Genomic DNA, 17,867 nt, shown 5'->3' on the forward strand with positions numbered 1-17,867 from the left:
CAAGATCTTAACCTTTAAGATTATTTGAGTGATGTTATATTCACATTATAATATAATGTAATTGTGTATTATAAAGTAATAAACCTACTACTTCTATTTCAGAAACATATTGCATGTGTGTACACTAAAATAAGTGCTCAATATAGATATGATATATGTGTTTATAGAATGTTATAGGCCTCAGTACCTAAACCAAGACATAGGAAACCTATAGATACTCTCCCCTCATCCATCAGTGAGGAGAACTTCATCATTTGAGTGTGTAAAACAAACAGAGTAGACAGGTTTGGCGTAGTGATTCATGATCGTTGTTTTTATTATTAATGATAATACTTAAGCATCATAATACACACAAAAATAACACTGTAATTACGTGACTTGTTTTTCCAAAGCGACGGGGGAAGAGAGGAAGATTGGTCAAGGTTAGTACAAATGAACGAGGGTTGGAATGGGGATGTGAAAGGCTGTGAGGGGAGAATCTCAGAATGAGGGAGGAGGAGGAGATGGATGAGTAGAAGGAGTGGGGGACATATGGAAAAATAAGAAGGGAAAGAGGGAGAAAGGATGAATGAGGATGAGGAGCTGAAGAAGGTAGAAAGGTGAGAGGGTAGGCTATCCCATACATTACAGATAAGGCACTTAACATACAACAACAACAATTGAAAATATATAATGATAAAAATACAACACTTCCATTGTTCCATGTATCATACTTTTGCTTACTGAGCAATTGAGTTGCTAAAATCCAAACTCAAGAAAAATCCTAACTTTTCTGAAACAATGATGTCAAACATGAAACATGACTGTAAACCTGTTTCTCATAGGAATCATAACTCAAATCACTCTAGAATAACAGAAAACACATACCACACACAGGATAATCTAATCCGGGGCAGTATGGCCTAAAAAATCTGCCCTAATAAATCCTAAATTACAATGGCCCTTTCCAGTCTCCTGAGAAGAAATGTCCTGTTCTGACCAACCAACCCAGGACCCGATGAATATCCATCATGATGCATGATATCATCAGTGTGGGTCAGGATTCTACTGGATCATTGTGCCCAGAACCAGATTGGACTGAACCAGACTGGTGTTCAACTCTGCAAACATTTGCAGAAAACTTTCGTCCTTACAAGGTCATTGTTGGAAGAAAGAGTACACAATCAAGTGTTTTCAATAGAATAGAACAGTTCGCTCCTGTTGTCGAACATTCTTGGTGAATTGGATTGTTGGTGGGCGCTCAGAGTTGGGAGCTTCATTAACGTTAGAGGAGTTGAATGCATCTCTAGTCGATGACATGCGTCATACCACACTGGAATGAAACCACAACTGGTCCATACTGGTCTTAACTGGTCTCGACTGGAAAACAGTTAAAATATTGCTTTTAAAAAAATAGGAATTATTGACATTCTATTTGGGATCCTGATTGGCTGGACTGTTGTTGTTTTTTGCATTTACATGTACAATGGCAATTTTTGTTTTTGCTAAAACTATTGAAATATACTGAAAATAAAGTTCTGCCTGTGTGACCTTGGTAAGATGTCAATGACACTCAGAAGATATGCTGAATTATTCACGCACGTACAGAGTGAAAACATGATAAAACTGTGATAAAAAGTATTTTCCTCTCCAATGTCAACGGAGAGTGTCTACAGACAGAACGTTACCACTGGCACATAAACATGACATCAGCAGAGGAAGGAGAGCATCATTCAGAATCAGCAGAATCTCAATATACCCAAAAAACTATTTAACACTTCGTTTGAAGGACTGCTTATAAGCTGCTTATAAACATGATTACATCGTTTATTAACCAGTTAAACATTATTACAGTTTATGAACCAGTTATTCACATTTTTACATTGTTTATTAACCATTCAATAAAGCAGTTTATAAACAGGCCCTCAAATCAAGGTCCATACAGTGCAGTATTTAAACCCATGCTACCAGTGAGGGAGACAACCAGACTCCCTCACTATCTTACTGCATGGCTTCTACAAGCTTAGAGGTGTCCCAAACAAAGTCAAACAACGCCCATTCAGATGCACTACAGGAGCTAAGCAGAAAAAAACATAATTGCATAGAATCATAAAAACCAGGGCCGGCGAATCTGTAAGTCAGCCCCAAATCAACATTCACACAAGGACACATTCACATGATTGTGTATTTGTGTGTCAGGTTAAATCTTGTTGTGTCTCTTTTCTAAAGTCTGTCTTTCATGGCAACTGGAGTATTGGACATAAAGGCACATGGACAAAACATGTTTAAAGCAACAACAAGGTAAGTGAAAAATAAAAGAATAAGGTAAAAGCACCATAGTCTGGCTGTAAGGCACATGAGTACAGTAAGAAGAGCCATAGTAGAAGCTGCATCACACTTTCTCCCCTTCTCTTCTTCCCTTCATTCTCATCATTCTGTCCTCTCTTCCTTTCACATCCTTTTGAACACTCTTTTAGAGGGACTGAAATCACACTGACGTTCCCAGTGCTATTCCTTAACTTGTGGGGGGGGGGGGGGTATTCTCATGAAACCAGTTTTAAAATGTCTGGAACAAATTGAGTTACAAAACTATGATGCATCTGCAAAAATCAACTATCATTCTGAGGACTAAGATGTCTAGTTTTAGACATTCTGAGGACTAAGATGTCTAGTTTTAGGGGAAAGTGTCTTGTAAAAGAAAAGAAAAAATACATTTTCATTACTGAAATGCGTCCTGATTAAATTCATGGTAATTTTATAAAAATACATCTTTAGAAAAACCTAACTTATTTAAATAAAACAAAATATGTTGCTGTAGTTTGTCTATAAATTATAAAAATGGTATACTAGTTGATGTTTACATTAAACAATAATATTTATTATATACCAGCAGTGTCTGTGGATATGTCTCATTACCATTTTTTTCAAGTTCCTATAAAACTATAAACATTTCTTCACCCATGATGCATCATCTAGAGTAGTCCTTAGAAAACAGCTAAAGAGCTCAAATTGGGAAAAAGTCTTATTTTAATTTTATAATAATTGTCATTTAAAAATATTTGTATTTTCAGTGTTATGTTTAACTCAGGCATTTTCATTAGGGGAGCAATGTTAAAAAATATTATAAATATTGATTTATAACTTTTTCGGACTTTAATGAGAATTAATGAGAATTTTGTGAAAATGTTGGTAGAATGCATAATATCTGATAAAAACCTAATAATAATAATAATGAAATAGATACGTATAGATCCTAATCTCAGTTATTCAAGAGGACATTTTGTGAAAAATGACAAAATGTATTTTTTTATTTTTACAGTTTCGTGAGATTTACCCGTGTGTGTGTGTGTGTGTGTGTGTGTGTGTGTGTGTGTGTGTGTGTGTGTGTGTGTTATTAATGGACTATAATAACAGGTCCATGCCAATTAATGTAGTACATCTAAAATTGTGTGTGTGACTGAGTGTTTACAATGTAGTACAGTGTATCTAACCACAGGTACAGGTCTACCTGTAGTTCTCAGGCTTTAGGAATGCCTTTCCTTCTCCTGCATCCATTTTCCCTACCACTCTCTCCCTTTCCTCTTCCCTCCATCTCTCCCACTCTGCTGAGTGAGGGATGTGAATTCTTCACACTCTTACTTCCTGGCACACGTTTTCATTACTCCGTCTTGCGGTGGTTGTTGTGAGCGGTGTGACCATTCTGCACCGCGCCTTTCTTCTCCACCCCCTCCTCTTCCTCCCCTGACTCGTCTGTCTCTTCTTTATCGCTCCTCTCGTCCTCCACCTTTTCCTGAAGCGAAAGGAGGGAAAGAAAGAGAGGTGTGTTTAGAAACATGTCATCCGTCCAGAGACATTACTTTTCCTTTCCGCAAACAACCCAAACCAGACTGTTCTTTATCAGCTGGGCTTTCCAACACATATCAACTGTCACATCCTGACCAGTATAAGGGGTTATTGGTTATTGTAGTTTGGTCAGGACGTGGCAGGGGGTATTTGTTTTATGTGGTTCGGGGTTTAATGGGATGTGTATTTATGTAAGAGGGGTGTTTGATTTATGTGTTCCGGGGTTTTTGGGTAATGTTCTTGTTTTGTATTTCTATGGTTTTCTATGTTGTGTATTTCTTTGTGTTGGCCTGGTATGGCTCTCAATCAGGAACAGCTGTACATCGTTGTTGCTGATTGAAAGTCATACTTAGGTAGCCCTGTTTCACCTGTCCCTTTGTGGGAAGTTATTGTTGCACTTCTGTGTGTTAGCCTGCAACACTGTTCGCTCGATCGTTTTCTTGTTTTGTTTGTTACGTGTTCAATAAAAGTCATTATGAGCACTCAACCCGCTGCGCCTTCGTCCACTACGTACGACGACCGTTACATCAAGTGTGATTTCTGAATAAACTTTCTCTCTCCTCCACCTACCCCTCCTCTCCCAGTCTCTCTCTCTCCACCACCCACCCCTCCTCTCCCAGTCTCTCTCTCTCTCCTCCACCCACCCCTCCTCTCCCAGTCTCTCTCTCTCTCCTCCACCCACCCCTCCTCTCCCAGTCTCTCTCTCTCCTCCACCCACCCCTCCTCTCCCAGTCTCTCTCTCTCCTCCACCCACCCCTCCTCTCCCAGTCTCTCTCTCTCTCCTCCACCCACCCCTCCTCTCCCAGTCTCTCTCTCTCTCTCTCTCTCCTCCACCCACCCCTCCTCTCCCAGTCTCTCTCTCTCTCTCCTCCACCCACCCCTCCTCTCCCAGTCTCTCTCTCTCCTCCACCCACCCCTCCTCTCCCAGTCTCTCTCTCCACCACCCACCCCTCCTCTCACAGTCTCTCTCCTCCACCCACCCCTCCTCTCATAGTCTCTCTCCTCCACCCACCCCTCCTCTCCCAGTCTCTCTCTCTCCACCACCCACCCCTCCTCTCCCAGTCTCTCTCACCTCCACCCACCCCTCCTCTCCCAGTCTCTCTCTCTCCTCCACCCACCCCTCCTCTCCCAGTCTCTCTCCTCCACCCACCCCTCCTCTCCCAGTCTCTCTATGTCTCTACATCTGTTTCCAACATTCATTTCTCTCTCACATACAAGAAAAACAATAAAGATAGACTGTGTTGTGTGTTGTCAGGATGCGTGTGCAGTGCTGTAATGGCTGTGTATGTAGTGTTGTCAGGATGTGTGTTCAGTGTTGTCAGGATGCGTGTGCAGTGCTGTAATGGCTGTGTATGTAGTGTTGTCAGGATGTGTGTTCAGTGTTGTCAGGATGTGTGTTCAGTGTTGTCTAGATGTGTGTGCAGTATTGTCAGGATGTGTGTGTGTGTGTGTGTAGTGTTGTCACGGTGTGTGTGTGTAGTGTTGTCACGGTGTGTGTGTAGTGTTGTCACGGTGTGTGTGTAGTGTTGTCACGGTGTGTGTGTAGTGTTGTCACGGTGTGTGTGTGTGCAGTGTTGTCACGGTGTGTGTGTGTGCAGTGTTGTCACGGTGTGTGTGTGTGCAGTGTTGTCACGGTGTGTGTGTGTGCAGTGTTGTCACGGTGTGTGTGTGTGCAGTGTTGTCACGGTGTGTGTGTGTGCAGTGTTGTCACGGTGTGTGTGTGTGTAGTGTTGTCACGGTGTGTGTGTGTAGTGTTGTCACGGTGTGTGTGTGTGCAGTGTTGTCACGGTGTGTGTGTGTGCAGTGTTGTCACGGTGTGTGTGTGTGTAGTGTTGTCACGGTGTGTGTGTGTATAGTGTTGTCACGGTGTGTGTGTGTGTGTAGTGTTGTCACGGTGTGTGTGTGTGTGTGTAGTGTTGTCACGGTGTGTGTGTGTGCAGTGTTGTCACGGTGTGTGTGTGTGTGTGTAGTGTTGTCACGGTGTGTGTGTGTGTAGTGTTGTCACGGTGTGTGTGTGTAGTGTTGTCACGGTGTGTGTGTGTGCAGTGTTGTCACGGTGTGTGTGTGTGCAGTGTTGTCACGGTGTGTGTGTGTGTGTATAGTGTTGTCACGGTGTGTGTGTATAGTGTTGTCACGGTGTGTGTGTGTGTATAGTGTTGTCACGGTGTGTGTGTGTGTATAGTGTTGTCACGGTGTGTGTGTGTGTATAGTGTTGTCACGGTGTGTGTGTGTGTGTAGTGTTGTCACGGTGTGTGTGTGTGTAGTTTTGTCACGGTGTGTGTATGTGTGCAGTGTTGTCACGGTGTGTGTGTGTAGTGTTGTCACGGTGTGTGTGTGTGCAGTGTTGTCACGGTGTGTGTGTGTGTGCAGTGTTGTCACGGTGTGTGTGTGTGCAGTGTTGTCACGGTGTGTGTGTGTGTAGTGTTGTCACGGTGTGTGTGTGTGTGTAGTGTTGGCACGGTGTGTGTGCAGTGTTGTCACGGTGTGTGTGTGTGTGCAGTGTTGTCACGGTGTGTGTGTGTGTGCAGTGTTGTCACGGTGTGTGTGTGTGTGTAGTGTTGGCACGGTGTGTGTGTGTGTGCAGTGTTGTCACGGTGTGTGTGTGTGTGCAGTGTTGTCACGGTGTGTGTGTGTGCAGTGTTGTCACGGTGTGTGTGTGTGTGTAGTGTTGTCACGGTGTGTGTGTGTGTAGTGTTGGCACGGTGTGTGTGTATAGTGTTGTCACGGTGTGTGTGTGTGTGTAGTGTTGTCACGGTGTGTGTAGTGTTGTCACGGTGTGTGTGTGTAGTGTTGTCACGGTGTGTGTGTGTAGTGTTGTTACGGTGTGTGTGTGTGTGTGTGTGTGTGTGTAGTGTTGTCACGGTGTGTGTGTGTGTGTGTGTGTAGTGTTGTCACGATGTGTGTGTGTGTGTGTAGTGTTGTCTAGATGTGTGTTCAGTGTTGTCAGGATGTGTGTTTGTGTAGTGTTGTCAGGATGTGTGTTCAGTGTTGTCAGGATGTGTGTTTGTGTAGTGTTGTCAGGATGTGTGTGTGTGTAGTGTTGTCAGGGTGTGTGTGTGTAGCGTTGTCAGGGTGTGTGTAGTGTTGTCAGGGTGTGTGTGTGTGTGTGTGTGTAGTGTTGTGTACATACATCGCTGCTCAGGAAGCGGACGGCCATACGCAGAATGAGGATGGCCCAGAAGATATGGAGACACTGCAGCACCATCATAAGGAAATTCAGGAAGTAGTATCCAAAGAACGGAGAGTACATAGTCATTGGATAAATGTACGTAGAATAAATGATGCTGAGAGAGAGGAGGGGGGGGCAAGAAGAGCGAATAACATCAGTAACAACCAATAGACAATTAACAGACATTTATGATGCTAATCAGAATGTGTTAACTGACTTGCCTAGTTAAATAAAGGTTACATAAATAAAACAATCAGAATGGGTGTGAGAGAGACAGAACATTGTTGTGTGGTGGGAGTGTTCAGGTGTCATCTCACTAGAAGGGGAAGATATAGAGTCTAGTGAAGATGAAGACGGCAGCGAAGAGGAAGAAGACGTAGTTACTGGTGTTTCTCCATCCAGCATAGATGAAAATCTTAGCGGACTATCAGAGAGAGAGAGAAAGGTTGTTGTTGTTAGAAAATTATTGTAATGGCATATTTCTTCCACCAGGTGACAGTACTAAATCTCTCCATATCTCCACTTCTCCAATATCAGTAGTACTTTGTCCACTTCCTGGTTTATCAAATAAAATGGGATTTCCTTGTGTGTGATTCCCCTGTGGATTCCCCTGTGGGCCCCACATACAAACTACATGTGCTAACTGTAAGTTGTTTTGGATAACAGCAACTACTAAATCACCATAGTATTATTGTGTTTATTATCGTATCATGGCAGTGATATTATTATCATGTTATGCTGGCGACCCAGCTCTCCTGTAATTGGTTGTACCTCCAGTAAATAGTCGGAGGAGTCGTGCAGCAGCATGATGAGCGTGCCCGCTCTGATGTAGTTGACACACCAGGAGAAACTGATGAGGAAGATGGTGGCCATATGGTGAACCATCTGCTCCTTAAAGTCCTACAGAGAGGAAGGGAGGGAGAGAAGGAGGGAAAGAGAGACATGCAGGGAGGGAGAGAGAAGGTTAGAGTTTGTGTTTTGTTACCTTGATAACATTCTGATCCTTCACACACACACCTGCACACACACACACACACACACACACACACACACACACACACACACACACACACACACACACACACACACACACACACACTATAGTAAATCATGCCAGAGGACCATCAGGTGACTTTAGCAGGTACACACTGTCTGTACTGACCTGACCCTAGTGGAGTAGAGTTCACTGACAAACTCCCCTTTAACCTCCGGCTCCACACACACAAACACGTCATATCAGTCTAATGTCCACCTCCTGAAGTTGCCCCCTGGCCCTGTACACACTGACATCAGTGTCATGACACTAACCCCTGGTCGTCAGCACAGGGGCAACACCATGGCGACAGCAGGAGAGGGATCAGAAAGACTTGCTTACTGCTTTCAATTAATCACTTGTAGCTAACAGAGTGTGCAGGCTTGGTTAACCACTATCCCTGATCTTGTAAACTGCACTCCCCCATGTATGGAAGAATCTTCAGGTGATCTGCGTGCTGTAATTGATTGACTCTTAAAGTGAATAGGACTGTAAGTAAAGGGATTCTGTACCACCATTTTTAGTGCTTCATTTGTATACTGTATACTTGATTGTTACAAGCATAGTGTGTTTCGTAGAGCAGGCACGGTGCACACTTACTTTCCGTTTGACGTCTGACGCCACACTGAAGACTAGAGAGACGTAGAAACCCAGCTCTATCATATAGTACCAATACTGAGACGGCAGGAGAGTCTGGGGGAGAGATTGAGGGATGGAGAGAGAAATAGATGAGGGATGGAGGGAAATAGATGAGGGATGGAGGGAAATAGATGAGGGATGGAGGGATGGAGAGAAATTGATGAGAGATGAAGGGATAGGGAGAGAGATGGGGTGGGGAGATTATAGGGGAGAGAGAGAGGAGAGAAAGAGCAAGATAATATCAATAACATACATTGATACTTCCATAATATGCTTTCTGAAAACAGTCAAACACTGGACATAACATGATAGGATTGATTATGATTTATGCCTTCCAATGACTTTCCTATGTTACAATGTATTAGTTACCACTCATCAATAACCAGAGGGACATACCAGAATAGGGAAGCCCTGCCACATCTCCTTAAAGTCATACAGCCAGGGTTTCTGAGAGAGGGAGAGAGAGTCATACATAAAATCGGAGAGTTCTAACTTCAGTCACAGAGAAATACAGTATTGAAACAGAAGAAGTGATAAATCATTTTCACACCCTCTTTCCCTCTATATATTAATGTGGCTTTATAATTCTCTTCCAGTGTCATTCGTAAGATCTTTATTAATCATGTTATAAAAACATCAAATTGTATAACATTTGTTTTGGATCCTCAGTTGTCCCTGATATAACCAGCACTGTTGTTGACAAGGCTTCTATTCTATCTTAGTATCCTGTAACACATTAATGCTGTCAGTGAACAAGCTCTGTTTCTCCTATCAATGGTTTAACTAGGATCTAAAGTTTAAACTATGAGTTATGACAGAAGTCAGATGACACGATTGACCAATGTTGGTGCAGGGAGATTAGCTTGGAGACAGGCGAGAGTTTTAAAGGTCAAAGGTGAAACAGCAGTACTCACGTCGATGAGGGCAGCCAGGCCAGCAATGAAAGCAAGAAGGTAAAAGGTGAATCTCCAACTGCAAGAGAACACACAAAATCATTGGACAACACACACACAGACTTTATACTATAGTGCATTCAGAAAGTATTCAGACCCCTTGACCTTTTCCACATTTTGTTACACTACAGCCTTATTCTAAAATTGATTAAATCGTTTTTTTCCCTCATCAATCTACACACAATACCCCATAATGACAAAGCAAAAACAGCTTTTTAGATATTTTTGCAAATGTATTAAAAATACAAAACTTAAATCATATTTACATAAGTATTCATAAACTTTACTCAGTACTTTGTTGATGTACCTTTGGCAGCAATTATGGCCACGAGTGTTCTTGGGTATGACACTACAAGCTTGGCACACCTGTATTTGGGAGGTTTCTCCCATTCTTCTCTGCAGATCCTCTCAAACCCTGTCAGGTTGGATGGGGAGCGTCGCTGACCAGCTCTTTTCATGTTTCTCCAGAGATGTTCGATCGGGTTCAAGTCCGGGCTCTGGCTGGGCCACTCAAGGACATTCAGAGACTTGTCCCGAAGCCACTCCTGCGTTGTCTAGGCTGTGTGCTCAGAGTCATTGTCCTTTTGAAAGATGACCCTTCACCCCAGGCTGAGGTCCTGAGCAGGTTTTCATCAAGGATCTCTCTGTACTTTGCTCCGTTCATCTTTCCCTCGTCTCTAAGTCCCTGCTGTTGAAAAACATCCCCACAGCATGATGCTGCCACCACCATGCTTCACTGTAGGGATGGTGCCAGGTTTCCTCCAGACGTGACACTTGGCATTCAGGCCAAATAGTTCAATCTTGGTTTCATCAGAACAGATAGTTTTTTCCAAGCAGGGCTGTCATCTGCCTTTTACTGAGGAGTGGCTTCCGTCTGACCACTCTACCATAAAGGCCTGATTGGTGGAGTGCTGCAGAGATGGTTCCCCGGGCCGTGGATGTCAATTATAGCAGCCCCCCACATCTCTCTGATTCAGAGGGGTTGGGTTAAATGCGGAAGATACATTTCAATTGAATACATTCAGTTGTACAACTGACTAGGTGTCCCCCTTTCCCTTTCTGGAAGGTTCTCCCATAGAGTGACCATCGGGTTCTTGGTCACCTCCCTGACCAAGGCCCTTCTCCCCTGATTGCTCAGTTTGGCTGGGCGGCCAGTTCTAGGAAGAGTCTTGCTGGTTCCAAACTTAGTTCATTTAAGAATGATGGCCACTGTGTTCTTGAGGACCTTCAATGCTGCAGACATTTTTTGGTACCCTTCCCAGATCTGTGCCTCGACACAATCCTGTCTCGGAGCTCTATGGACAATTCCTTCGACCTCATGGCTTGGTTTTTGCTCTGACATGCACTGTCAACTGTGGCACCTTATATAGACAGGTGTCTGCCTTTCCAAATTATGTCCAATCAATACATTTGACCAAATGTGGACTCTAATCAAGTTGTAGAAACATCAAGGATGATCAATGGAAAAATGATGAACCAGAGCTCAATTTCCAATCTCAGAGCAAATGGTCTGAATACTTATGCAAATAAAGTATTTCAGTTTTTAATTTTTAATACATTTGCACAAATTTCTAAAAACCTGTTTTCACTTTGTCATTATGGGGTATTGTATGTAGATTGATGAGGGAAAAAATATCTGTAATCCATTTTAGAATAAGGCTGTAATGTAAAAATATGTGGCAAAAGTGAAGGGGTCTGAATACTTTCTGAATGCACTGTATATGTACAGTAAAGAGAACATACACATATACACACATTCTGCTAAACTGTAGTGGAACAGTCCCTTGCAAACTTCCCAGCATACAATGGGAACAGTCATACAGTAGCCTCCCAGTTCAGTCCTGTCACACAGTACTGTACAACACAACACCCTGCTGACTACAGATAGAGACCTGCAGTACTGTACAACACAACAACCTGCTGACTACAGATAGAGACCTCCAGTACTGTACAACACCCTGCTGACTACAGATAGAGACCTCCAGTACTGTACAACAACCTGCTGACTACAGATAGAGACCTCCAGTACTGTACAACACAACAACCTGCTGACTACAGATAGAGACCTCCAGTACTGTACAACACAACACCCTGCTGACTACAGATAGAGACCTCCAGTACTGTACAACACAACAACCTGCTGACTACAGATAGAGACCTCCAGTACTGTACAACACAACAACCTGCTGACTACAGATAGAGACCTCCAGTACTGTACAACACAACAACCTGCTGACTACAGATAGAGACCTCCAGTACTGTACAACACAACAACCTGCTGACTACAGATAGAGACCTCCAGTACTGTACAACACAACAACCTGCTGACTACAGATAGAGACCTCCAGTACTGTACAACACAACAACCTGCTGACTACAGATAGAGACCTCCAGTACTGTACAACACAACAACCTGCTGACTACAGATAGAGACCTCCAGTACTGTACAACACAACAACCTGCTGACTACAGATAGAGACCTCCAGTACTGTACAACACAACAACCTGCTGACTACAGATAGAGACCTCCAGTACTGTACAACACAACAACCTGCTGACTACAGATAGAGACCTCCAGTACTGTACAACACAACAACCTGCTGACTACAGATAGAGACCTCCAGTACTGTACAACACAACAACCTGCTGACTACAGATAGAGACCTCCAGTACTGTACAACACAACAACCTGCTGACTACAGATAGAGACCTCCAGTACTGTACAACACAACAACCTGCTGACTACAGATAGAGACCTCCAGTACTGTACAACACAACAACCTGCTGACTACAGATAGAGACCTCCAGTACTGTACAACACAACAACCTGCTGACTACAGATAGAGACCTCCAGTACTGTACAACACAACAACCTGCTGACTACAGATAGAGACCTCCAGTACTGTACAACACAACAACCTGCTGACTACAGATAGAGACCTCCAGTACTGTACAACACAACAACCTGCTGACTACAGATAGAGACCTCCAGTACTGTACAACACAACAACCTGCTGACTACAGATAGAGACCTCCAGTACTGTACAACACAACAACCTGCTGACTACAGATAGAGACCTCCAGTACTGTACAACACAACAACCTGCTGACTACAGATAGAGACCTCCAGTACTGTACAACACAACAACCTGCTGACTACAGATAGAGACCTCCAGTACTGTACAACACAACAACCTGCTGACTACAGATAGAGACCTCCAGTACTGTACAACACAACAACCTGCTGACTACAGATAGAGACCTCCAGTACTGTACAACACAACAACCTGCTGACTACAGATAGAGACCTCCAGTACTGTACAACACAACAACCTGCTGACTACAGATAGAGACCTCCAGTACTGTACAACACAACAACCCTGCTGACTACAGATAGAGACCTCCAGTACTGTACAACACAACAACCTGCTGACTACAGATAGAGACCTCCAGTACTGTACAACACAACAACCTGCTGACTACAGATAGAGACCTCCAGTACTGTACAACACAACAACCTGCTGACTACAGATAGAGACCTCCAGTACTGTACAACACAACAACCTGCTGACTACAGATAGAGACCTCCAGTACTGTACAACACAACAACCTGCTGACTACAGATAGAGACCTCCAGTACTGTACAACACAACAACCTGCTGACTACAGATAGAGACCTCCAGTACTGTACAACACAACAACCTGCTGACTACAGATAGAGACCTCCAGTACTGTACAACACAACAACCTGCTGACTACAGATAGAGACCTCCAGTACTGTACAACACAACAACCTGCTGACTACAGATAGAGACCTCCAGTACTGTACAACACAACAACCTGCTGACTACAGATAGAGACCTCCAGTACTGTACAACACAACAACCTGCTGACTACAGATAGAGACCTCCAGTACTGTACAACACAACAACCTGCTGACTACAGATAGAGACCTCCAGTACTGTACAACACAACAACCTGCTGACTACAGATAGAGACCTCCAGTACTGTACAACACAACAACCTGCTGACTACAGATAGAGACCTCCAGTACTGTACAACACAACAACCTGCTGACTACAGATAGAGACCTCCAGTACTGTACAACACAACAACCTGCTGACTACAGATAGAGACCTCCAGTACTGTACAACACAACAACCTGCTGACTACAGATAGAGACCTCCAGTACTGTACAACACAACAACCTGCTGACTACAGATAGAGACCTCCAGTACTGTACAACACAACAACCTGCTGACTACAGATAGAGACCTCCAGTACTGTACAACACAACAACCTGCTGACTACAGATAGAGACCTCCAGTACTGTACAACACAACAACCTGCTGACTACAGATAGAGACCTCCAGTACTGTACAACACAACAACCTGCTGACTACAGATAGAGACCTCCAGTACTGTACAACACAACAACCTGCTGACTACAGATAGAGACCTCCAGTACTGTACAACACAACAACCTGCTGACTACAGATAGAGACCTCCAGTACTGTACAACACAACAACCTGCTGACTACAGATAGAGACCTCCAGTACTGTACAACACAACAACCTGCTGACTACAGATAGAGACCTCCAGTACTGTACAACACAACAACCTGCTGACTACAGATAGAGACCTCCAGTACTGTACAACACAACAACCTGCTGACTACAGATAGAGACCTCCAGTACTGTACAACACAACAACCTGCTGACTACAGATAGAGACCTCCAGTACTGTACAACACAACAACCTGCTGACTACAGATAGAGACCTCCAGTACTGTACAACACAACAACCTGCTGACTACAGATAGAGACCTCCAGTACTGTACAACACAACAACCTGCTGACTACAGATAGAGACCTCCAGTACTGTACAACACAACAACCCTGCTGACTACAGATAGAGACCTCCAGTACTGTACAACACAACAACCTGCTGACTACAGATAGAGACCTCCAGTACTGTACAACACAACAACCTGCTGACTACAGATAGAGACCTCCAGTACTGTACAACACAACAACCTGCTGACTACAGATAGAGACCTCCAGTACTGTACAACACAACAACCTGCTGACTACAGATAGAGACCTCCAGTACTGTACAACACAACAACCTGCTGACTACAGATAGAGACCTCCAGTACTGTACAACACAACAACCTGCTGACTACAGATAGAGACCTCCAGTACTGTACAACACAACAACCTGCTGACTACAGATAGAGACCTCCAGTACTGTACAACACAACAACCTGCTGACTACAGATAGAGACCTCCAGTACTGTACAACACAACAACCTGCTGACTACAGATAGAGACCTCCAGTACTGTACAACACAACAACCTGCTGACTACAGATAGAGACCTCCAGTACTGTACAACACAACAACCTGCTGACTACAGATAGAGACCTCCAGTACTGTACAACACAACAACCTGCTGACTACAGATAGAGACCTCCAGTACTGTACAACACAACAACCTGCTGACTACAGATAGAGACCTCCAGTACTGTACAACACAACAACCTGCTGACTACAGATAGAGACCTCCAGTACTGTACAACACAACAACCTGCTGACTACAGATAGAGACCTCCAGTACTGTACAACACAACAACCTGCTGACTACAGATAGAGACCTCCAGTACTGTACAACACAACAACCTGCTGACTACAGATAGAGACCTCCAGTACTGTACAACACAACAACCTGCTGACTACAGATAGAGACCTCCAGTACTGTACAACACAACAACCTGCTGACTACAGATAGAGACCTCCAGTACTGTACAACACAACAACCTGCTGACTACAGATAGAGACCTCCAGTACTGTACAACACAACAACCTGCTGACTACAGATAGAGACCTCCAGTACTGTACAACACAACAACCTGCTGACTACAGATAGAGACCTCCAGTACTGTACAACACAACAACCTGCTGACTACAGATAGAGACCTCCAGTACTGTACAACACAACAACCTGCTGACTACAGATAGAGACCTCCAGTACTGTACAACACAACAACCTGCTGACTACAGATAGAGACCTCCAGTACTGTACAACACAACAACCTGCTGACTACAGATAGAGACCTCCAGTACTGTACAACACAACAACCTGCTGACTACAGATAGAGACCTCCAGTACTGTACAACACAACAACCTGCTGACTACAGATAGAGACCTCCAGTACTGTACAACACAACAACCTGCTGACTACAGATAGAGACCTCCAGTACTGTACAACACAACAACCTGCTGACTACAGATAGAGACCTCCAGTACTGTACAACACAACAACCTGCTGACTACAGATAGAGACCTCCAGTACTGTACAACACAACAACCTGCTGACTACAGATAGAGACCTCCAGTACTGTACAACACAACAACCTGCTGACTACAGATAGAGACCTCCAGTACTGTACAACACAACAACCTGCTGACTACAGATAGAGACCTCCAGTACTGTACAACACAACAACCTGCTGACTACAGATAGAGACCTCCAGTACTGTACAACACAACAACCTGCTGACTACAGATAGAGACCTCCAGTACTGTACAACACAACAACCTGCTGACTACAGATAGAGACCTCCAGTACTGTACAACACAACAACCTGCTGACTACAGATAGAGACCTCCAGTACTGTACAACACAACAACCTGCTGACTACAGATAGAGACCTCCAGTACTGTACAACACAACAACCTGCTGACTACAGATAGAGACCTCCAGTACTGTACAACACAACAACCTGCTGACTACAGATAGAGACCTCCAGTACTGTACAACACAACAACCTGCTGACTACAGATAGAGACCTCCAGTACTGTACAACACAACAACCTGCTGACTACAGATAGAGACCTCCAGTACTGTACAACACAACAACCTGCTGACTACAGATAGAGACCTCCAGTACTGTACAACACAACAACCTGCTGACTACAGATAGAGACCTCCAGTACTGTACAACACAACAACCTGCTGACTACAGATAGAGACCTCCAGTACTGTACAACACAACAACCTGCTGACTACAGATAGAGACCTCCAGTACTGTACAACACAACAACCTGCTGACTACAGATAGAGACCTCCAGTACTGTACAACACAACAACCTGCTGACTACAGATAGAGACCTCCAGTACTGTACAACACAACAACCTGCTGACTACAGATAGAGACCTCCAGTACTGTACAACACAACAACCTGCTGACTACAGATAGAGACCTCCAGTACTGTACAACACAACAACCTGCTGACTACAGATAGAGACCTCCAGTACTGTACAACACAACAACCTGCTGACTACAGATAGAGACCTCCAGTACTGTACAACACAACAACCTGCTGACTACAGATAGAGACCTCCAGTACTGTACAACACAACAACCTGCTGACTACAGATAGAGACCTCCAGTACTGTACAACACAACAACCTGCTGACTACAGATAGAGACCTCCAGTACTGTACAACACAACAACCCTGCTGACTACAGATAGAGACCTCCAGTACTGTACAACACAACAACCTGCTGACTACAGATAGAGACCTCCAGTACTGTACAACACAACAACCTGCTGACTACAGATAGAGACCTCCAGTACTGTACAACACAACAACCTGCTGACTACAGATAGAGACCTCCAGTACTGTACAACACAACAACCTGCTGACTACAGATAGAGACCTCCAGTACTGTACAACACAACAACCTGCTGACTACAGATAGAGACCTCCAGTACTGTACAACACAACAACCTGCTGACTACAGATAGAGACCTCCAGTACTGTACAACACAACAACCTGCTGACTACAGATAGAGACCTCCAGTACTGTACAACACAACAACCTGCTGACTACAGATAGAGACCTCCAGTACTGTACAACACAACAACCTGCTGACTACAGATAGAGACCTCCAGTACTGTACAACACAACAACCTGCTGACTACAGATAGAGACCTCCAGTACTGTACAACACAACAACCTGCTGACTACAGATAGAGACCTCCAGTACTGTACAACACAACAACCTGCTGACTACAGATAGAGACCTCCAGTACTGTACAACACAACAACCTGCTGACTACAGATAGAGACCTCCAGTACTGTACAACACCCTGCTGACTACAGATAGAGACCTCCAGTACTGTACAACACAACAACCTGCTGACTACAGATAGAGACCTCCAGTACTGTACAACACAACA

At 44.0% G+C, this 17,867-nt stretch overlaps 1 protein-coding gene across 1 annotated transcript in view; it reads right to left on the reverse strand.

Annotated features, from left to right (window-relative positions):
• Positions 1-285: 285 nt before the first annotated feature.
• Positions 286-17,867, reverse strand: part of LOC106605813 (ceramide synthase 2) — a 94,756-nt gene continuing 77,174 nt past the window's right edge. The window contains exons 5-11 of the mRNA XM_045699150.1: positions 9,578-9,635; positions 9,060-9,110; positions 8,625-8,717; positions 7,763-7,891; positions 7,309-7,415; positions 6,953-7,106; positions 286-3,769 (exon numbers count right to left, since the gene is read on the reverse strand). Of these exons, the coding sequence (XP_045555106.1) occupies positions 3,638-3,769; positions 6,953-7,106; positions 7,309-7,415; positions 7,763-7,891; positions 8,625-8,717; positions 9,060-9,110; positions 9,578-9,635 (724 nt within the window). The 3' untranslated portion in view covers positions 286-3,637. The remainder of the gene's footprint in view (positions 3,770-6,952; positions 7,107-7,308; positions 7,416-7,762; positions 7,892-8,624; positions 8,718-9,059; positions 9,111-9,577; positions 9,636-17,867) is intronic.

The sequence above is a fragment of the Salmo salar genome, chromosome ssa02 (genome assembly GCF_905237065.1).
Source record: "Salmo salar chromosome ssa02, Ssal_v3.1, whole genome shotgun sequence".
NCBI lineage: Eukaryota > Metazoa > Chordata > Actinopteri > Salmoniformes > Salmonidae > Salmo > Salmo salar.